The 22,799-nt window shown below is 47.1% G+C and overlaps 1 protein-coding gene across 3 annotated transcripts in view; it reads right to left on the reverse strand.

Annotated features, from left to right (window-relative positions):
• SH3PXD2A (SH3 and PX domains 2A) overlaps positions 1 to 22,799 on the reverse strand; it is a 257,343-nt gene that overhangs the window by 205,058 nt on the left and 29,486 nt on the right. For all 3 annotated transcript variants that reach the window (XM_061372608.1, XM_061372609.1, XM_061372607.1), the window contains exon 2: positions 7,256 to 7,336. In XM_061372608.1, coding sequence (XP_061228592.1) covers positions 7,256 to 7,336 — 81 coding nt within the window. The remainder of the gene's footprint in view (positions 1 to 7,255; positions 7,337 to 22,799) is intronic.

A 22,799-nucleotide genomic window follows, 5' to 3' on the forward strand; every position in this document is an offset into this window, starting at 1 on the left:
GAAATAAGGCCTTGTTGACATCCAGGAGAGTATCAGCATTGTACAGAACAATATCTATACGGTGCAATGACAACAGACAGCATTTGTCACAGTCACTCATGCCATGGAGGGGTCCATGCTCATGGTTTGGTGCAGCAAAGGAACAGAGGAGGACACAATACTCAAAAGATGCAGCTTCCAGAGATTTCTGTTCACAGTAGCCAGGACAACCACCCAACCAGAGCCCAACACCTCACTGCCACCTTACCTAGAACATGGAAGGGGATTGGAGCTAGATGATCATTAAGGTCCCTTCCAACCTCAATAGCACTCAAGTGCAGAAGTAAGAATGGGAGGGTTTCCAAAGGCTGGGTCATTTTCTCAACTGCAGGTTATTTGCACGTTCATCGAATGTGGCCTCTATTGTAGCTTGGCAAGCACTTTGCAATTTTTCCATCACAGCCCTCGTCTTTGTCTGACGTGTAAAGTCTTTTAGAAACAAACACTGGAAGCTGAACAGATTGTTTTGCCAGGCAAACATTTTAAAAATGATGGAAATAAGAATTATAAACAATTCTACTTATTCACTGAAGACAAAGATACTCCCCCAAGCCAGCTGGTATCCTAAGGCACTAACTGAGGCCTAGAAGGACAAACAGTATTCAAATAGCCTTTAAATCAGCTGAGAAAACCATTCCCAGTTCAATGACCATATCAGTTACTCATTTTTCTCCCCCCAGGGGCATCTCAGTTCCCCCAGCAAGCCCTGTTACTGGCAAGCTTGCTGCTGGGCTGTTTTCCTGAGGGCAGGCATCCTGCATGCCAAGGCTTGCAAGCACAGGGCGCTTCAGCACAGCTGGAGACATGGGAGGCACGGTCAGCCCTCACAGCTGGCTCAGGGCTCCTCCTAGAATCCTCTTTTCCTGCATCACCTTCCAGCCTTGCCACAGTGGTCTCTCCGCATGCTGGGATCACAGCCTGGGATAGCTGCAGCAGACAAGTGGCCCTGTTTACTCAGTAGAAAGGACGTGCCATTTCTCCCCAAGGACCCGGCGCTGACCTTTGGGAACAGACATGTTGACAGAGCCCTCTTAAGATTTCCTCTGAATTTTCCCAGGCTTGTTTCAGTTTCAATCTTGCTCTTAAGGAAGCTGTTTTCAAACCAAAGCCTACATCTCAACTGCTGGAGTAACTCCATCCCTGCAGTCCTGTGACTACCAGGGACTGCCCTGAAGCCAAGCCAACCTGGGGTTGAACCTCACAGGTCAGATATGGAGCCAGGTCCCTGGTTTGGAGAAGGATTTCACAGCCGCTGTCAATGTCCACAGCTGGGCCAGGATGCTGAGGTTCAGCATCACACACTGAGGGAATGGGAGCAGGAGAAATTTGACCTTTGCAACCCAGACCATCCTGGGCCAAGGCCTGCACAGCCCAGAGCAGAGGGAAACACGTGCTTTGACTGCAGACCAGATCCCCTGATGTCAACACAACCCAGTGAGAGCAACGCCAGTAAGTAAAATCTTCCCTTCTTCCCTTTCTCCCCCTTTTCACTGTGCACTTGCACCACAGCTTCATGCAACAACCCTCTGTCATGCTGCTCCTCCCCACCTCTTCCCCTGCCCAACTCAACCCCACCTTCTCCTCCAGCTTTCCTGCCTGTTTCCATATGCACCCTCACGTAGCTCAACAGAAACACTCCCTGTGCCCATCACAGGCTGAGAATCTTCTAACACAAACCTCCCACGCTGCAAGAGGGGCAAGCTGCATCACGCCCGGAGCCACATCAACAGCCCTCCTTCCCTTCCCACAGTGCCAGGAGCTAAACATGGGGCAGGACCTATGGAGGAGAGCATCATGCAATGCAGAGTGACCCCACTGCTGTGGATGGCTGAGGAGACCAGGCAATGACTCTACTCATCTGGCTATAAAGGCCTCCTAGGTTGAGGGTTAGGGGTTAGCATTTGCAAATGCAGGAGGACACTTGTCCCGTTGCATTCTTACCTAACTCTTCACCACTGATAAATGTAGCACATGCTTGAGCTTGTCTATTCACTGCTCCTGCAGAGCTAAAAGAAAGGGCCTTACAACATGAAATAGTATAGGTCCCACAAAAACGGTCATTTCTGACTCAGACTGCACTGGACCACCAGGTTTAGGACTACAGTCTCCACTTGGGTAGCTCACCAAAATTAACTAATGGAGTGAATATACACAAGTCATAGAATCATAGAATGGTTTGGGTTGTAAATGAGCTTAAGACCATCCAGTTCCAACCCCCCTGCCATGGGCAGGGACACCTTCCAGTAGACCAGGTTGCTCAAAGCCCCATCCAGCCTGACTTTGAACACAGCCAGGGATGGAGCTCTCACAACTTCCTTGGGCAACCTGTTCCAGGTCTTCATCACCCTCACTGTAAAGAATTTCTTCCTTAGATCTAATCTAAATCTCCCATGTTTAAGGGGACCCATTACCATTTGTTCTATCACTGCAGTCCCTAAGAATCACATCGGTCCATCAGAACTACATCAGACACCTATCCTGCAAGCACCCTGCACTGATTCCCCCTCTGCTCTGCCCCAGAAAGCCTGCATCCTCAAGCCACCAAGGTCCTGTTTCTCAAATCATAGCAACCCAGTGAAATACAAGGTGCTCAGGGGCATGAGGCAGAGTTACAACCACCTGACCGCAAATGACAGTGGACATTACAATACTTGATACAGCTTGGGATAACAGAGAAAGGGATGTTTGTACAGAGGTGTATGCAACGAAAGAATGATCAATAGCAGCAGCATTCAGACAAATCCCAGTCTGAGCAAGAAAAGCAGCAATACAGACTGCAATTCCTGTTCTTTATAGCACCACTTTTGTTTAATATCCCCTTCAAGGCTCAGTTACTCCATTACAGCACTATAAACAATCAGGATGACCCTAGCAATAACAAATGAAGCTCTTGATGTTTTATCGTCAGCCTGAAAACAACTTCCATCTCTTTCCATTCCCCAATAAAATTCTTGATATTCTTTATTTTTCATGTTCTAATTGGCTGCTAGTGAGTTCCTCTTTCTGTCCCACTTTGAAGAAAACCTGCTTAGCTCAGCACACCGCAGCAGCACGATAGCTTTTTGCTAACCCATACGCAAAGCAAACGCGTGAACAGAGCATTGTTTATTTGCCTTTTCAAAATTGTGACATTTCAGATGTCTCCTTGCAGCCAAAATGTCTGTGTGGGTCATTGTGCACAGAGACGGGGATCTGCCTACCTAACATTCCTGCCATGGCTCCAGCAGGGACGTCGTTTGCCTCTCATGCAGTCAGAAACACAACGTGGGATTATGGCACGCCGCTACAGCCAGCTGCTGAGTCTTGCCTTTGGAGAAAGCTGCATTTCACTGTTTTGAGAAAGGATCCTCCTACAGCTCCACACACAGAGACCCAGCCATCCTCATGGGAGCAATGCAGGAGCTGGCATCTGAGCATAGGGTTTGGTCCCTCTGCCAAGGCTGTGGTCCTGTTCATACTCTGACTCCAGGCACCAGATAACACAGGCATGAAACTCGACCAGAACTTTTGGAGTTGCTGCATAAAATGCAGCAGATGAGCCACTGGTGACCCAAACTAAGACACCAGGCACTGACCCTTGGTCACATTTTCCCTGTTCACCTTGCTGGGGAGGGGGCTTTTCAGCAGTGAGGGGCAGCAACCAACTGGGCTCATAGTATCTGTAAAAGCCCAAGTGAGCTTGTGGAAGCTGAGCAAGTGGAATGGAGTGGGGAAAGAGCCACCCTTCATACCTGCCAGCTGCAAACTTTGTTGTTGCTTTCCAGCCCATCATAGCCACTGGGAGGGTGAGCTGGCAGCATTCCCACCCTTCTCCACCTTACGCACGTGCTCAACTGTGAATCCAGATATTCCTGGGGGAGAAAAAGTTAAGTGCCCCCAAAGGCACTTTTACTGCAGAGTGGAAACACCAAGAGTTATCCCTGTTATCCCAATGTGTCCTTTCTCAGCTCCTTTGGGGACAACAGCAGCACTGCTGAACTGCCAGCTCAGGGCAGCATTCTGCTACCACCACCAGCAAAACCATCAGCGATGATGGAAGACCTCAAATGGCATCCAAGGAACGTGCTTCAGTGAGCCACCAGCCTGTCATGAGGGTCAGCAGTACCCACAGATGATGCTCACATTGCTCTCCTAGTGATGGGCTCCTCATACACCCCCGTTCTGCACTGTGGGCAGGTGCACGAGAAAGCAGCACTTAAAGTATTACATTAGGAGATGGCTTTGACCCCATGTGGTGCTCAGGTGCAAATGCCTCCCCAGGCTGACAGACAACAGATAAGTGGACTTGACAAGCAATTTATTGTAGTGCTTTAATCTATGCAGAGTTAACTCAATTCTTTCAATCCTATTTACTGAGACACTGGCACCCACATCTATTCTGCTGCCATCATTTGACCCATGCGTAGCAGCAGACGTGACTTGGTTGCACAATTAAATGATGCAGCAGCACCCTGATTTAATTTAAGCCCGTACTTTTAGATCTCTAACCCTCACTGAAGAAGCACAGGGCTGGCAGTAAGCTTAGGCTTGTTGCATTGGGTTCTGTTTGCTGTACTTCTCATGCCTTCATGGGGCAAACTCCAGCTTCAAAACCCCACGGTATGTCTAATCTCACTGCCCCATTACTCATCTTGAAAGCAACCTCACTCCCAATTCAAGTGTGTGTACTGCTGAAACAGCACAACCAAACACTTCTGGGGTTTCAATCCTTAGGACAGAGCAGCCTCTTACTGACTGCAGTGCCTAAGAGAATTTGCTAGGAAGTGTTTCAGAAACCCCAGTATCTTGTAATGGAAGGGCTCTCAAAAGCACTGAGCCACTTCCCACAGACAGAATCGTTCGGGGCAGGGTGGGCTCTCTTTTAAAGAAACATGAAATTGCAGTAGTGAAATTAATTATCTGTATTCCTCCCCAGCTGCCTCTGGGCAATTAGGGCAGCCCCCCCCGCATTTCCCTGTGGGTCCTATCCAGTGTCACTATCAACACCAGGCACTGCAGCCCTCATTAAGTCATTACAAGTCAGCCCTTGTTCCTCCACTTAGAGTCAAAAGCAAATGAGACACGTGCAGGCTTTGGAAGCTCTGAAGTGCAGCTCTGTCGTGGGCACAGTGGGATGAGTGGTGCTGGCAGGAACCTGTAGACTCCAGCTGTTCTGGACAAGAGTAGTGCCTGTGAATTGGCTGAGCATCACTCACTGAGTATTTGCTTGATTTTCTGCTGTAAGGGACACATAGGGATAAGCAGGGACACTACCAAAGTAGATTGATTATGCTAAGGCCACGTTACCATGCATCGTATCAGGTCACAAAACCCAGGTCCAACCAGTGCTAGGTTACACCAAAAAATCTTTAAAGAACAGATCATCCCTTCTCTGGAGCAAATCTGCAACCTCAGCACACAGGGCCTTGTCCCCATCTTATAGCTGGGAAACTGAGCCACAGATCACCACAGCGAGATGCTTACAGAGACATGACAAGGCCATAGAAACTACACGTGAAGACCTCAGTTTCACTAACTGTGCACCTAACACTGCAAGAGCTAAAGAGGTTATTGCAGAGGGCTGTCACTGCTAATGCAGTGGTGGCCCTGACACAGATTCCTGGGAGAGAAAAGGGTTAAGGAAGGGAATTTTGTTACTTTCTTGTCGTATTTTCTCGTGGGGGGAGAAGCGTTGTGCAAGCGAGAGTTTTCCACTGGCGCTAGGCCCCCTTGCACTTATCAATGGGACCTTTCAGGACTCACTCCCTGATTGAGACATCATTTCCTGTCCAACACACTAACCCCATTGATAACTCCATGCTTGATGGGAACTTTTCAAACCTACCAGGAAAGGCCAGGAGACCCAGAAGAACACATATATGAAAACAGAACTGGGGCAAAAAGAAAAAGAAGAGAGAAAGAAACAGCTTTGGCCACAATCTGCATGCTGACAACAACTGTGTGTGATTACAGAGCTGTGCATCTTTAGCAGGTACATTAGACACTGATTTAGACTACACAGCAGTAGGACTGGCAGGCCTGGCACTTCAGCCATAAGAAATGGAGAGGGGCACAAGAGAAGCATCTTTTGTCTTCCAGCCACACAGCAAACACAGAAATCAGGACTGGCCACAGAAATGGTCCCATTTCCTACCAGAAAAGCCAGGAGGCCATAACCGATACAGACTGCAGAACACGCTAGAGACTTCAGATGTCCAGGTACCAAAAATGACACATAAAGGGGAGCGATGATGAAAGTAAGACTCTTAAAGATATCTCAGATCAGCTATCCAAGGGAAGAACTCTTTTCTCCCTAATTTATCATGGCAAAAAGGCTTAATGATATTTCCCAAGACACAGCCCAGTCAGCTGTGCACATCCTTAACACTGGCTGTGAGGACTCACTTGATACTTAACCACAGCCCAGCTCCAAACACCACCTTCAGCCCAAAATCAACATTTCCCCCAAAGTTCAGGAGTTTGTCAAACCACAGCTTTTGTTTTCACCACAGGCAATTACAGCTTTTCTGCCTACAGAGGTACAACGATAGAAAGGTATCAGTGGACATGGAGTATTGCTAAATAGTTCTGAGGCAGAAAGCTCTCCATACCCATACAGGTGCCTGGAAGCAGGACCAGAAATGAAGACACTCACACTGAAACTTTGTAATTTGGACTATTCCTGTTTCCTGGCTTCAGACTTCGGTCAGCAGCTATCCAGCAAGAAAGCTTCAGATGAAATCTAAATATACAGGCACAGAATACAGCAAAGGAGCTGTACAAAGCAGCAGGAGCCAGGACACCAGCTGGCTGGGTAGACGATTAGGAGGAGAGTCTGGAAGGTTTCCACTACCATCTCCATTACCGAACTGCTGTGGGAGTGTGCAAAAGCTCTGTTGTTCTCAGTGATTTGGGTAAGTAGTTTCTGGGGGCCCAGAATGTAGCTCTCTTTCTGTTCTAAGTGCATCTGAAGTATTTAAAATTAAATCCCCTCTTCAATGGGAACCATTCATGAAAATGTCAGCTTTAAATGTCTTTACAGTGCCAGTTACTTGCTGTGAGCATACCACCCACTTATCTTACACCCTACAAGGACAGAGTCTGAAAAGTTTCAAGATCATGACATGTAACAGACCAAACACACACAAAGCTTTATTTAAAGGCACTATTAACCCAGCTGGAAACACGACTAGAAGTGAGTGGAAGTAATATTTTATGTTAGACAAGACAGACTTGCCTGCAGGTCAAAGAACTTGCTGTATCTCCGATAGATGATCTGGGAAGTCAGGTCAGACCATGTTACGTTGATGATATAGACCTGTTCAGGGAAAAGAAAACACAAGTCAGCGTGGGCCATGAAACACAGGATACATACAAAGGCTGAACAGTCAGCTTAGGTTAATTCCACATCTCACTGCCTGCTCCTGCTCACAATGAGGAAAATAGCCCTGGGTGCAGCACTAGACTGGATTAAAGCTGTTGCCCTGTTGCAGCCTTTAGCAGAGGTCTTGGGAGAGCACCCAGTGCTCTCTCACCCAGCCCAATCCAGAGCTCCCACTGATTTTGCTCTCCCTGGGATTAAAGCTTGGAGTGATGGCACATTCACTGCTCCCTGGTAGCACACTCTGGTCTCTGCCTCTGCCCATCTGGAGGGTCCCAGGACCTGCTGCAGCCATGGCTAAGAGAGTGATTCCACCCCTGAAGCAACAGCCCACCATAAGCTGCTGATCTCCCATTCCATACTCCAGGTTTTCCTTGTATATGGAGAAGTGCCTATGGCCCTTCCTAGGTAAAACAAGGAAAGTCAAATGGGACTCAGCACCTGGGGAGTTGTCAGATTACAGCTGTGCAACACAGCTGCTTACGCACATATATATACAGGTGTGACAACACTCAACCCCACAGCACACAGCCCTGGCTGAGCCACATGGTACCACTCAGCATCTTTGGCACCTATCAGACTGATTTGAAGGTGCTGTAAACCAGGTCAGCAGGTGTGGCACTGCTTTGTTACATCCGTGGAAATAAAAACAAAAGCCTAGAACAAGCCCAGAATTTGCCTTGTCCAGCCCTGCTCCATCCCCAATAACCATCATCTTACAGACACTGTGTTTTGCCAGAAGCTGTGATAAAAAGATAAAAATATGCACGCACATACACATATAAACCACAAGTGTTTCCTTTTGACAAAAGTGCCTCAAAACATAATAAAAAAAAAAAAAGAAAAAGAAGGTAAAAATAAGCCAGATTCTACTCTTTCATACACTCAGGGCAAATGCTGGCACTTCTGCCTTGATGAGAAATACCCACAACTTCAGCAAACACAGGACAAAGTCACTGTGGGTGACTACGCAATGGAAATCTAATGGAAATCACAGCTCGGCTAGCTCCTGGGTCTTTAAAACAATCTCCAGATTTCACATATGGAGCAAGACAAGGATCTGACATAGGAAACAGGAAAGCACCCCTCCTCCTTCAGCCCCAGTGCTGCAGTAACTCTTTTGCCACGGATGCAGAAGTGAAGCTCTCTGTCTCTAGCAAAGGGGGATGGATAAGCATCACCTTTCTCTCCATCTCCCCAAGGACACTGCCTCATCTTCTATGACACTGATGCCGGGTAATTGCTTCTCTGCTTTTAACGATAAAGGATACTGCATGAAAACCCCCAGAGGGACATTGAAGAACAGGCTTAACAATGCCTTTCCAAAGGGATTCCAAAGGGATTGTTAAGGGATTTCTTCCTTCTTCTTCCGCAGTAGGAGAAAGATGTCATCTGATGTCCTGGAAACCACAGAGGTCCTACAGCCTCGCTTTCCTCTCTGCTTATTAACCATATTCAGTCCCTAGGCTCTCCATCTCCTGCAGCCCAGTTTCATGGCATTAGGGAACCAGACCTACTGAGCACAGGCTGTTAAGGAGATCTTGGACCTTTCCTAGAGCACTGAGGTTAAGGACTAAGATCCTGAATTTGACTTGGTTATCATATCAAACCTATCTGCTGCTCCCACCAGAGACAATCGAGGCTAGCAAAGAAAAGCACAGTAGTGAGAACACATCTCTCAGCAAACCCAGGTGAAACCTCTGTTGTGCTTTACATTTCTCCTGGAAAACTGAGCCACTCAACCTGCCTCCCACAGTACGCATACACACAAGCGTGACATGGATGGGAGATAAGATTGTGTAAGATGAAGATTTCAGGTCCCCTTTAAAGACCTTGTCCATGCAGACAAGCCCGAGGAGTCGGAGCCTGGGAAGGAAGCTGCTGTTGCCAATTTTCAGGCCAGCCACACTACACTGAAGAATATTTTTCCATGTGTTTGTTGTGAAGGGGAAAAAAAAAAAGCTTGTAGCTTCACTCTGAGCTAATTCACAACACAAATATTTCTACTCCTTCTCCATCCAACAGCTACTTTCAGATGGAAAACCCATTCGATTAAAAACAGATCATGACAGATGGGAGCTGACTGGGATCCAAAAGCAACTTCAGATACTGTAATTCTGGCCCTGGGTTCTCACAAAGGGGACAAGACAGGGATAGGAGAAACATACTGTATATGCAAATACAGGCTGTATTTTTTCTTTAATAATTCACTTTTTCTCCAAGAAGCTAGAAACAAAACACATATGCCACAGGTTCCAGGCTTCTAATTTTCATGGCATTGAAGGCTTCCCCTCTATCCGTAAAACCTTTGTATCCCCCCAGATTTTAACAGCCTGCAAGTCTGACAGGAGTTAATCCTGCTTTAAGAGTCCAGCATCATTCAGTGGTGCAGTGAGTGACACAACACCCCCATCACATGAGACTGGGCAGAGCTGGGTGCAAAGGCAAGAGGCTGGATGTGTTGGGCGCAGGGTGCGGGAATGGAGAAGGACCGCAGCTCTGAAATCCAGGCTCTGCAGGAATGAGGCTGGCACTGACTTCAGTCAAGCCAGGATTTTGCTGCACATTCAAAACAGCAATTAGCTACTTTTGAGCCTTCGGTGTCTTCAAGCTTAGCTAGTGATGAATTGGGCAGCATGCAGATGCACCGAGTTTTTATTTCATGGGAAGATCATAGCAGGAGCGAGAAAAGCCTTTAATCATAACCCAGAGCTCTGTGAAGCAAGAAGCTAATGGGCTCAAAATGTGCTCGGTGGGTTGCAGGTGCAAAATCTGAAATGGCTATTGATTTTCTTTGCTCTTTCCCGTAAATCAAATCGCTTCATGACAGCCACCATTTAAAATGATGGGGAATAACTGTTAGCTTGAAAAAGATCTGAAAAATGACACACTTTACAAGCAAGGTCTAGAGGTTTCAAAAGACTTCGGTATCACATTTCTCTCCCTCAGAGATCAGAGTTTGGTGATTATTCGCTTCTGCTGCCTTAGTCAGACCCATAACTGCTCCATGAGCAGCAAACATTACATCAGCTTACCTCGTCATTTTTTTGCTCAGATCTTAAAAGGGTCACTGTGAAAACATCAGTGATGTTTAACCATGCCAAGTGCAAGGTCCTACACCCGGGTCGGAGCAATCCAAGGCACAGCTACAGGCTGGGCAGAGAAGAGATTCAGAGCAGCCCTTCAGAGAAGGACTTGGGGGTGTTGGTCGATGAGAAAATGAACATGAGCCAGCTTCAGTGTGCACTTGCAGCCCAGAAAGCCAACCGTATCCTGGCCTGCATCAAAAGGAGTGTGACCAGCAGGTCAAAGGAGGTGATCCTGCCCCTTTGCTCTGCTCTCGTGAGACCTCACCTGGAGTATTGTGTGCAGTTCTGGTGTCCTCAACATAAAAAGGACATGGAACTGTTGGAACAAGTCCAGAGAAGGGCCATGAGGATGATCAGGGGACTGGAGCACCTCCCATATGAAGACAGGCTGAGAAAGTTGGGGCTGTTCAGCCTGGAGAAGAGAAGGCTGCGTGGAGACCTCATAGCAGCCTTCCAGTATCTGAAGGGGGCATACAGGGGTGCTGGGGATGGACTCTTCATTAGGGACTATAGTGGTAGGACAAGGGGTAATTGGTTAAAACTTAAACAGGGGAAGTTTAGATTGGATATAAGGAGGAAATTCTTTCCTGTTAGGGTGGTGAGGCACTGGAATGGGTTGCCCAGGGAGGTTGTGAATGCTCCATCCCTTGTAGTGTTCAAGGCCAGGTTGGACGAAGCCTTGGGTGATACGGTTTAATGTGAGGCGTCCCTGCCCATGGCAGGGGGGGTTGGAACTTGATGATCTTAAGATCATTTCCAACCCTAACTATTCTGTGATTCTATGTCCCAGGGGAGAATGAGAAAAGCAGTCCTGCGGGAGCCCGAGGTCATGCAAATGCAACGGGACAGGGAGGCAGCAGGAAATATCAGATAGATACGGACAGCCGTCCCACGCTCGAAAGCCCTGAACACCCGCTGGCCCAGCATCACTGCCTGTGGGGCCAAGGGAGGGATTTCTGCGGCACCCAACAGCTCCCTAGAACTGACCTACACAAGCCACAGCTCCAGCACACAGATGGTCCTGCCCACGACAGTCCCAGGTCTCAGCACTCTGCTTCTTGATAGAAGACAAAAATCAAAGCATCTCACATGTCTTGGAGCAAGCTCTTCTTGCAAGTACACTGTAAGTACGGTGTTTTCCTAGTCAACACATGCACAGCACTAAACTGGAGTCGTGACTGCAAATTAAAAATTACTACAATAATTAATTCCTTAAGGTAAAAAGGATCTGCTTCCTGTAAATGCCATGCTCATGGCCTTAAAGGAGTCAAACACAGCTACTATTCAAATGCTTCCCCTCAAAAATCCTTAAGAAGTCCTTAAAAATAGATACTAATTGAAGTGCAAATTACAAACAACTCACTGCACAACTACTGGGTGCTCCAGCCTCTAATAAAGTTCAACTTTTAATTTCACAAATCCAATCGTTTTTTAGTCTATTATGTATATGAAAATCAGTCCTTCTTCAGGAAGCAAGAAGCAGGCCTGTACAAACTGGAGAATATTAATAGGGAATTAAGCTTCATAAGCAGCTCTTAATATTCATGCTGCATGAAAGAAAGTGCAGGATGCGAGAGGGATTTTATCAGCTGCTAATTACTGTTTAATTCTGGCTCTGAGAAACTTCCATCTTACCCATCACAGAGCAGAAAATTTACTGCAAACTGAAGTTATTGCTCTCCCTTTACTGCCTACACCAAGCGATGAGGAGAGATGACTTCCGACTACAAAAAGCATTCACTCGAATGTCATTGGGCATGACTTTATCATTGAAGGTCTTGTTTTCAATGGAAAATATCCAGGTCCAGCTGGCACAAACCCCAGAGGTAAAAGAGTTCAGGTTATTCCCATGTGACCAAGTTTTCAACTGGGTTTTTAGAGACTAATGTTTTGTTTCCTACAGCCAGATGAGCTGGGGTAGAAGATAAGTGCCTGAAACGAGCAGTGTGATGAGACCACGATAAGAACATCCACAAATACCCGAGCTATTGGCAAAGACAAGATTGAAGAGCAGAGACTAGAAATATCCCTGCACATGTAAGAGAGGGTGCTGTTAATGTTTAATAAGTAATTGCAGTAAATACCAGCTATTAGAAAGGTTTTAAAAACAACGCTATGGTGCAATTTGTATGCAGATGCCATCACGACAATCCCTTTTATCCTGGAGAACCTCAGCTTCATCAAAGTCCCGTATTCAGGTGCTGGATGTTTGTCCTCCAGTGGGTCATGATGTAGTTGGAAAGAGCACTCCTCACCTCCCATATTCAGATGCTATCAGTACCTGTGAGCTGGAAACTTCATCACCACAGCTCAGCATGTGAAGGCTCCCTGGTCTGCTTCCATGCAAAGTCAGTCCAACTCCCACAGGGCTTGCAGCAACTTCTGCGGGTTCATTTAGTTGGTGGCATTCACAGCTCTAACTGCAGCAGCCCTCCATGAATTCAACATACCTCTGTGCCCTAAATTACCAGGGTACAGGCACTGCACCAATTTAGTTTGCATAACTATTTTAATGTCAAAGATGTGCTGATGAGCACAAATCACTGCTGGCCCAGACCCAGATTTGCAGTGATAACAGCCTAGAGACAGCACTTTTGGTACCCATGAAGTCAAGGCAACAAAGCTGCTCACTTTCCAGAAGGTACCTTGATTTTAGGTTCCTTTTTTCACCCCAGAAGACACTGGCATTAGTAGCCAGGGTTTCCCCAGGGCGAGGGTGCCCAGTGTCCTTAATTCCTGCCCTATACAAGACCTAGAGTGGCAGCAGGGAGAGAAAAGTGCTCCAGGAAAAATCATGGAGAGTGTAAGCTCTCCTCCTGCACACATCACCTGTGCCTTCACTTGGCTTGGATCATGTTTGACACAGGATCCAGTGAGAGCAGCACGGGCTCCCTGCCCAGCTCACAGCATCCAGAAGGCCCTGGAAAGCACTGTGAGACCTGAGAAATTCCCACAGAGATGAAGTCAGACCCTCAGCCCTGAGCCCATGGCGAATCCACCACCGGATGATGTCACCTTTCAGCACAACGGTCTCCAAGGGACCACAACTCAGCCGGGACATTGCCAAGGAAGAGCTATTTTCAGCGCCAGTCTGGAGCTGTTCTCGTACCAGGAATTTGAAGATTGAGCTAAGAAACAGAGATGAGGCTCAGAAGAAACATGAAACCCAAGCAGCCCTGAACAGGAAACCTTCTTGCAGGGTGATTGCTGCCATGGCAGGGTGCCTTAGAGCAGTCCCCAGCACAAGCACTGATGCAGGCTGCACGCAGGTGTGAAGCGTCTGGCTTTTTCATGAAGCACATGTGGTTTCATGGACATCTCTCTGCCCAGCTCGTGTTTCCATTACCAATGGGAGAAATGTAACTGAGAAAAAGCCAAAGCAGCCCATGGGTCTCATGGACACGTACCTAAGTTTTGGAAGCAAAGCAGAGTTATAATATGCTGGAAGAGAACGAACTGGACAGCCCCAGAGCTTGCCAATTCTCATCTGTGAGCAGCCACCACATTGGTAAATTAAGCAGGACACAGCAATTCCAGTTTGCATCACAATTTGAAAGCTAATTTACAATCTAATTAAACATACAGGGTGGGGGGAAAGAGTTTTCCTTCCTTCACTGCTTTCTTTTGTGGATCTTGTTTCAGCTCAGCAACGCAAGAGGATTAATGCCACTTCTCTTTACAGCCACGTCACATCAAATCTATTCTGTACACAAGAAAAATAAACTCATTTCCAGCTCTGAATTCAGTCATACTCTGAGTCTCAAGCTGGGTCCTTTCTAGCTTAGAAAATCCCACCACTACTCCATCCTATAAGGGCACAGACCTTCCTCCTGGTGGAGCATTAACTAGGATGAAATCCATTTCTCTTTGCCAAATCCTGGTATTTAAACACAAATGAGAATAACAAACAACTGCTCCAAGCCAGCCAGCCAGCAGACATCCCTGGGAACACAGGAAGAGTAGCTCATTTGAGTATGGAGGCACCTGGCTAGATGTTTTTGCTGGTTTCCTAGCTTCAGGGGTGAGGACCAGACAAGTAACAGGGCTGTGTCTGAATGACAAATCCAGCTCATTGTGTTTACACAGGACAGCAAACCAGTACTCAGCTTCCCACATTTCTTATACACAGATGAGGTTTCAAAGCCCGTAGTTCAAATTTCTACTTAGTCTCTTCCCTTCATACTTTTGGCATTTGCCAGCTTGGGATTTTAAGCACTGACTTCAGGCCTTCCCAGCACCTCCTGCTAAGAAGATGCTAAGAAGTCCCACACAATCAGAGCAGTAAGCCAAGAGGGGAAAAACCTCCCTGCTCCACTTCTTTGCATGGTCATTTGCATGGCTATGAGAGGCATGAGAAGGTAAAAAGTGGAATTCACACCCATAATTTGAGACATTAAGTTGACCAGAGTGCTGCAGAACTGGAATGGCTGGGAGCTCCACAGCTCGGTTACAAACCACCTCCGAGCCTCTAGTCAAGCTTGCTTGATTACTTCATTTGACTTCGTTCTTAGGGGTGTGTGAGAAGAGTATGATGTGTCTAACTCCTGCAGACAGGCAGTATCTGTGTTGCATTAGCAGGGCTCTGTTTTTTAACTGATATCCTGGGTCACATCAAAGACCTCTCAAGGCTCCCATCTTATCTCCAACATTCAGTAGGTGGAGCTTATAGAAAGAATAAGAAACAGGACTAGTAAGACACAGGTCATTTCCCTGCTACCACCTCCTGGCCCTTTCCAGCTTCCCTCCAAGGAATTAGCAGACAAGGGAATTGGACAACATCCACCCATTAGACTTCCATACACGCATGCGGGAGAGAGAGCATCTGACCCCAGTACAACTTGCACTTGTATTTCTGTTTCCAATGGTTCTGTCTACCTGCATTTACTTTCCATCTGTGATGGAAATACTTGTGAAGCAGAATAACCACAGGACTGTGTTTCTGCCATTTAAGAGTTGACAGATAATTAGAAAACACATCTAAGCCTACAGAGCATTAGAACAGTAGAGCGACAAACACAGAATGGAAACAAGAACACACAGGTTCTCTGTGAAACCTGTCTCCCTCATGGCCTTCTCAAATACCCTATTCTGGGTCTAAAAGAGGCTGTCTATGGCAAGGAAACAAAATAATCCAGCTGCACTTCCAGGCGAAAAGTTTTCAGTTTAATGGCTCTTAAATCTGGATGCCACTTGATTTCTAAGCTGTATACGCGGTGCTTATGTCTTTCTCCCTAGCAGGTGGTCGGTGTTTCATGAGGACACCAAAATAAGAGTCTTGGTAGAAGAAGAGTCAAAAAATAGAGCCTTGAATTTCAAAGCCTTCAAGTAAGTTTCAGTTAACACCAGATCTCAGACATCTTTGCACAGAGGTATTTATGCCTGGGTGAGATCTCTCCAAGTACCTTTCTTTCTGCTCTGAGAACAAGGGCCCATCTACATTGTACCAGCAGGGCTGTACCGGTGCATTTTCCCAGCGCTGGAGCTTGTATACAGTGCTAGAGCACCCACAGCTAGTAGCCACATGAAGACAGAGCACACCATGACACTGTTGACATTGGCTTATGTATAGGCAGAGGGCAGATTTTTGCACACTGTAGGCATGTGGCCCTACTTCCACAAATGACACGAGCTCCCTGTGCGGTCAGTGTTACAATCACACAGAGGCGCTGCTAAATCCCAGCCTCCCCTTCGGCTTCTCGTGTTGGGGATTTCTGCTCTGCACCAACACTTGCGTGTAGTTTATATCAGCATGCAAATCTTCCAGCTTTGATTTGTAACCTTCCATATGACCCCCAGATGCAGTGCTGGAAAAGCAAAGCAAGGGCCTGGGAAAGGGACCAAAACTCCTCCAGGCCCTTCCAGAACAATGACAAAGCTCTGGGACATTCTTAGTCCAAATAATGGAAATTCTCCTGGGATTTTGCCATAGAATAGAAGGATAAATTTGTTTTCTTCTCATTTTGAGTAGAGGGAAACAGAAAGTTCATGTAAACCAGGAGACCCTCGGGTTCACAAAGCCAGAGCTGAGGCGCACAGTACTTCAGGTGTGATCTACACCCCCTGACACAAAACGACTCCGAAAAACCCTTCTAACTTTTATACAGTTTGTGCAACCACATTTTTCATGAACTACTGAAGGATAAAACTTGAGGTGAAATCAAACAGATCAACCTGCAAAGCATCACAGAACTGCCAGCATAACACGCTGACAGATGAGGATTTGCATTATAATTGCAAGATGTTATGAGTTGTGACTGCAAACCAGACCTATCCTCAAAACAAACACCACTCAGCAAACATACAACTATACTGCATGGCCATATATATGTAAGACTGAATGCATTTGGATGTTCTTTACAGGACAATCCTGACAATGTGAAACCATCTCTTGGAAAGAAAGGAACAAATTTCCACAACTCCAGGAAAATGCAATGCTGAAGTCACTGGAAAAAATACCTTTCACTTTTGATTTAAGGCTTCGTAGAAATCCATGTTTCTTGTGGGGAGAAAAGTGAAAGAAGAAAGTGATTTTGTGTCGTGGTCTTGTAAAGAACACCTGAATTGCCCTGTGAAATACCAAAGAGGAGGCAGACATGGAGCACCCTCCTTATTCTCTGCTGTGCTTCTGGCCAAGGCAGGAAAAGTGATGCAAGAGCCCTGCACAGAACAGATTCCCTCCCATCAGGGCACGGCACTGAATTAAACACAAAATCACTTTCTTCCTGTGGAACTTCAGGGTTTTCGGGAAGATACTCTGCCAAATCCTCGCACCCTCAATCACTGCCTCTTTGCTAAGTTGAACTATTGTCTCTGCCCCTTCCTTCCCTCCTACTCTTGTAACAGTCATCCTCCTTTTCCCTCCTTTTCCCACGCCTGGCTTCCTGTCTTCCCGCTTGCAGGAACACCCTCTCCCCCCCCGAGATGTGCAGGACCATCACGAACAGCGTAAAACCCATCTCTCTTCAACTCTGCAACTTGCAGCCTGGGCCGCACACACAGGCACAAATGGCCATCCTCACTGGTTTCCAGACTGAGTTAATTCAGCTCACTGGGCTGTGGGTTCTGCAGATGGGCACACATTGCTCTGTCCTGATGGGATACAGGGATACAGAAGAAATGCTTCTTCAACTTGGAGCAATACCATACTATGGGCATTTCTGCTCAAAACATCACTCTTCCTTTAAAACCTGCAAATATAGGGATCCTCTGGTAGGACAATATATTCAACTGGAGCCTTTTGGTGCAGAGGAGAACAACATCCCTAGGGATCACACAGCATCCCTCTGCGAAAAACTCCATGTCTCCTTTGGAGACATGCACTGCTGTTTGGTACATCACTGTCTGTCTGAGCTGCCACGGAGGGCAGTGATGGAGACTACACTAATTCCTTCTCATTTACCTACCACAACCCAGCCACAAGCCACACATGCCCAGGGAGTTGCTCATTTTTGGAAGGAGAGTGTGTGGCTGCAAGTCAGCATGTGTCACCTTAGAAATAAGCCTTTTAGGGCCATATCTATATTATATGTTCTATCAAAACCAGTAATAAGGTATGAATCAGCAAAATGACTGCATGCATTTATATTTCTGTCAAATTCAGGGTTTAGAGTGACTTGGAACAATAAACAAACCTAGCCTGAATATTCTCCTACTTTTAGCCACTTGAAGGCAATTATTAATGTTCAGCAGACATAAGCTCTATTAAATCTGCTCAAGTGACCACCAAAAGCTCAGAAAAATTACCGTCTGTAACAGCAGACTTTCAAGAACTGCAATACATACTTTCAATACAGCAGACAGCAGGAATCTGCTCGGCAGGATCTGGGCAAAAAGTCCTAGATTTATTCATCCCAAAGTCAGGCTCACAAACTGGTCAAAGCTACCCATCTCAGATCCTTCTCTAGGTACATGGCTAGAGTAGACGTCTGCCTCTGGAGCTGCCTTGTCCTCTGCCTGTAGGAGGATCCTATGCTAGACAGACATCTAATGTCTACAAAGTTGAAGGTGAGGTAGATGCACATAAGAAAAGGTCTACACAGCACAGAGATGCCCAAACTGACGCTGACCTCTGTCTCGTCCATGATGCAGCACTGTCAGTGCATGGTGGTCCACAACGCAGGTTGGCTGGGTCAGCCACACTCATACCAAAGAGCCCCACATCTTTGCAGGGCACAGCATCACTTGGATGTGGCTGTTCTACTTGATGGGACTTCTGAACAGCATATGCCTCTGTCACAGCCACTGGGTCCAACTGCTAGCAACAGAACACTTCCAAATGGCAGGCCCTTTTAAAAAATGGGGATTTGACTCCAATCCTCATTCAGAGGATTCAAAGTTTGTAACATGGGGCCCCAGAGCAATTTAAAATTCCAGTTTATGAAGGGCTAACACAAGAAGGAGCTGGAGGCACTCTGTAATTTACCATAGAGCAGATATGCAAAAACAATAGTCTGAAACAGCATCCTGACAGCAGACCAGGACTAACTGCCAGATCACCAACAGCCCACATGGGCACAGCATGGATCAGAGTCACCTCATGCATTCAGTGACATTGGGCAGTGCAGGAACTCGTGCTCGTGGAGTTTGGGAAAAAGGACAGGCGTTATTTAAGAGATGCTTCCTCTTTGAATTAGTTCAGCTGTCAGCTTCAGAGTAGAGCACTCAACATGCAGCTGCTTTGCCAACTCACCCCCAGGCACCGGCATAGGATGGGGATGACAGGATGGACAGTCAGTTCAGCTGAAGGGCACAAACGTTCTGCCACCCTGCAGGCGTCCTGAGACACAGAGAAGCAAGCACCAATTTTTGTCCCAGCCAAGGGCGCTCTGTCCCTGAAGTGAGCTGCAAGATGAATGCATCACCTGCCAAGCCTCTCATTAATAATGACCTGATCTGAAAATCTTTTCCCTAAGTGTTCACTCTTACAGAGCAGATTTCAAACAGAAGATTGAGATAAAGATGGATGTGCTCAACATCCATCTTCTTGACCCATTTCAGACTTCCAACCTTGCTTGCTGCTCCCAGGCACCAACCCTTACTGCCTCCACTGATCCCAGCAGGAGCAGTGCTGACACAACAGAGAATATGCAGCTTCTATAGTACTTAACATGCCCTTCATTTTTTGCTAGGACCAGGGATCTGCTTACAGGTAAGGATACACCAAAACCAGGCTGGACTAGGGAGATGCAAAGTCTGCCATGAACAGCCATAGCTTTTTTGCCAAAGGGAATATACTGCAGTGGAGGAAGAGCCAAGTTCTGCAGCCATACCCATGCAGGCATCTCCACTTGAGGGCTGAGCAGCCCAGGGGCAAGCTGAACCAAAATCTCTCACACAGCGTGTGCAGGGCATGAAGCAGTCCAGTCAGTTGAATGCCACAGAACACATGAGGTGTGAATTACAGCATCCTAACTCACGCCCTGCAGTGTCTTATTGCCAAATGGTTCAGGGCAGAGCTAGGATTCTGTTTTCCAGTGTTGTAATTCCCCTGCCTCTTTTCTCTTTCCCACAACCACCCTTTCAGTAGAGATACATCCAAAGAGGAACAAATCTCACCCTCCTCAGCCCTGTGAAACATGAGCAAAACTAGCAGGGCTTGGCCCACTGTGCCGTTTCTTAAGGCTTCAATAAGATTAAATTAACACTGTTCAAATATAAACCACTCTTGCTTCGGAACAACACAAAGACAGATATAAAATCACCATATTCACAACCGGGTGCTATCAGCAGGCTATGGTAAGAGCCAAGCATCCCGTGCTCTAGCAGAGTGCCTCCCCTTCCACTCACCTCCATGTACCAAGAGTAGACGTGCTGCAATGCAAATCAAGGCAGGTGCAAAGGAAGGTCTCCAGCTTCATGCACCACAATCTCTATGGGCCCAACTCCATTTGCAGCCCACTAATATGGGCTGGCTCTCCACAAGGAGATCCCAGGTAAAATAAACCCTTGCCCACACACCAGCAGATGCAGACTGATAAATAAGAGGGGATGTCCTCAGCAATGCTATCAGGCCACTTGCTCCAGGATTTGCCCTAGTCTGTCTCAGGTAGAAGGAATGGACATCCTGGACATCTCCTGGGTGCAGTGATGGGAGGATCCATCACTCTGAAGGCCAGTGGGATAGCTTCCAAAGTAAAATAAAACACACAAAACCCAAAAAGATCTGAGGCAGGGATGTGCTCCCAGGTCAGCCAAATCCCACTGGAAGCAGCAAGCAGGGGGGAATTCTCCCACAAGACACACCAAACTGACACAGCCACCATGGCTGCTCTCACTTGAGGGAAGAGACAAAGTTAGACAAAATGAAAGCAAGAGCTCTCCCACACGACAAAGCCACAGGCTCAGGTTCCAGAGGCAGACCATTAAGCTCCCACAGTCTCTCCTCTCTGTTAACCTACCAAATTGCTCTTGAGAGTAAGCAAAGGAGGCCAGCTGGAGAGCTGACTGATAGTTTTAGTGGAGGATAACCACTAACCCTGAGACATAGCTGACCACAGGGCAAAACCACTGCTCCCATCAGCATTCTCCAGCAAGCCCAGGACCGCCCTGGATGGGACAGGCAAGAGCAAAGCCCAGGCCTGCACCCTGAGACCCATGCTGTCTGTACTCCAGATAGGGCAATTTCTGCTTCCCCAGCTGCCTGTGCAGTTTCTCCACCAGCAACACAAAGACATCCAGAAAGTTCCTCATGGCTTGTGAACACGGAGGCAAGTCTCACCTGATCGTGAGATGGTGCCTTGATGTTCCCAGCTCTTCATGGTCACAAAAAAGATCTCTCCAGCAACCATCCTATTCTCAATGCCAAGACAATAAGCATTTTGCTTTGGTCCCATGGATAAAAGTCATCTCCTCAGGACAGGAAATCTTCCTAGAAAGCGTAGGGCAAACACTGAATGGTCTGCAGAGATCACAACAGTGATCCCTTGGAGGCTCAGCCTGCCAGGGCACTGATAGACATGCTGCACTTCAAGAAAGGGCCTGAATTCCACAGATTTCAATGGGATTTAAGCCTACACTTAACTGTTGCTGACTTGTAGTCTGCGACTGCCAAGGTCATCTTTGTCACTCTGTCCCTTGGACTTGTACAACTGTTAATTTGTGGGCTGCGTTGAAAACCCTGACTCGTGTAACTATCATCCTTCCACCATAATTTTGGGCTTTCCCAAAACAGGCCCATGTAGTTTGTCTACAACCTTGCCTGAGTAGTATGACAACACTCTTCCAGCCTTGCACAGATGAGAGGAGCCCTCCAGCCCAACATCTCCCCAGCTCCAGCATACATGAACTGCTCCAACACCCTCATTTCACACATCAGTTATATCCTGCCAAGTTTCAGCTGGAGATGACTGAATCCTCTCCAGATTGGCTCAGCTCTTGCCACAGCTGCAGCACTCCACACATTTCCAGCCCTTGTTAAGCCACACTAGTGGTTGCCACATTGCCAGTTCTGCAGCCCAGGGGAGGCTCTGAAGCAACCCCATCATGGTGGCAAGAAAGCCAGTTCCTGATTGCAGTCACTCAGCAGCCAGGACTCCTTGGAGAGGCTGCCACGTGGCTTTGGTCTGTCAACTGCACTGCCTTTTAACTTGCACCCACAAAGAGCTACAGCCAGCGAGCATGTCACCAGCTCTCCAAGTCAGCAAATCACTATCACAGTGAGCAATCATGTATGCAAAAATACAGAAAATAGGAAAAATGTCACACCTCTTCTAGATGAATAGCCCCATTTCTGTCTCATGAGTTTAAGGAATGGGACAGGGCCTTGAGCAACATGGTCTACTGGAAGGTGTTCCTACCCATGGCAGGGGGTTGGAACTAGACGATCTTCAGGTCCTTTCCAACCCAGACCATTCTATGACAAGCAAAGGAGGCTGGAGGTTTGTTCAGGAGTTCAGCAAACCTATGACAGAGGGGTACCAATTCCCATCTGCACACCTGACCACTCAACAGGTCCAGTGGCCCACTTGGAAACACCCACCAGGCCAACTGGAGACCCGACTGTCTTTTTGCTGACACAAGAACCCTCCTTAGCCCCAAACCTGACTCCAAAACACCACTGAACTGCAAATCAACTTGACAGGGTAAATTATCAAAGCATGATTTAAAAGTGAGCTCTGAAGCTGGGGAGCTCAGCCAGCTGCTGCATCTGGCCACAATATTGAGAGTCAATCCCCCAGTTAATAACCTCAGACTCCATCAAGGTGCGACATTAAATAACTATCCAAATAATACACCAGCCATGTCACTTTATTCTTTTTCCCCTTGAAAGGACACCTGGAATGCAAGGCTTGGGTTCTCCCTCATCCCAGGGA

Source organism: Neopsephotus bourkii, unplaced genomic scaffold (assembly GCF_033783945.1).
Source record: "Neopsephotus bourkii isolate Nb327-2 ecotype Australia unplaced genomic scaffold, CSIRO-AGI_Nbou_v1 NB_1615, whole genome shotgun sequence".
NCBI lineage: Eukaryota > Metazoa > Chordata > Aves > Psittaciformes > Psittacidae > Neopsephotus > Neopsephotus bourkii.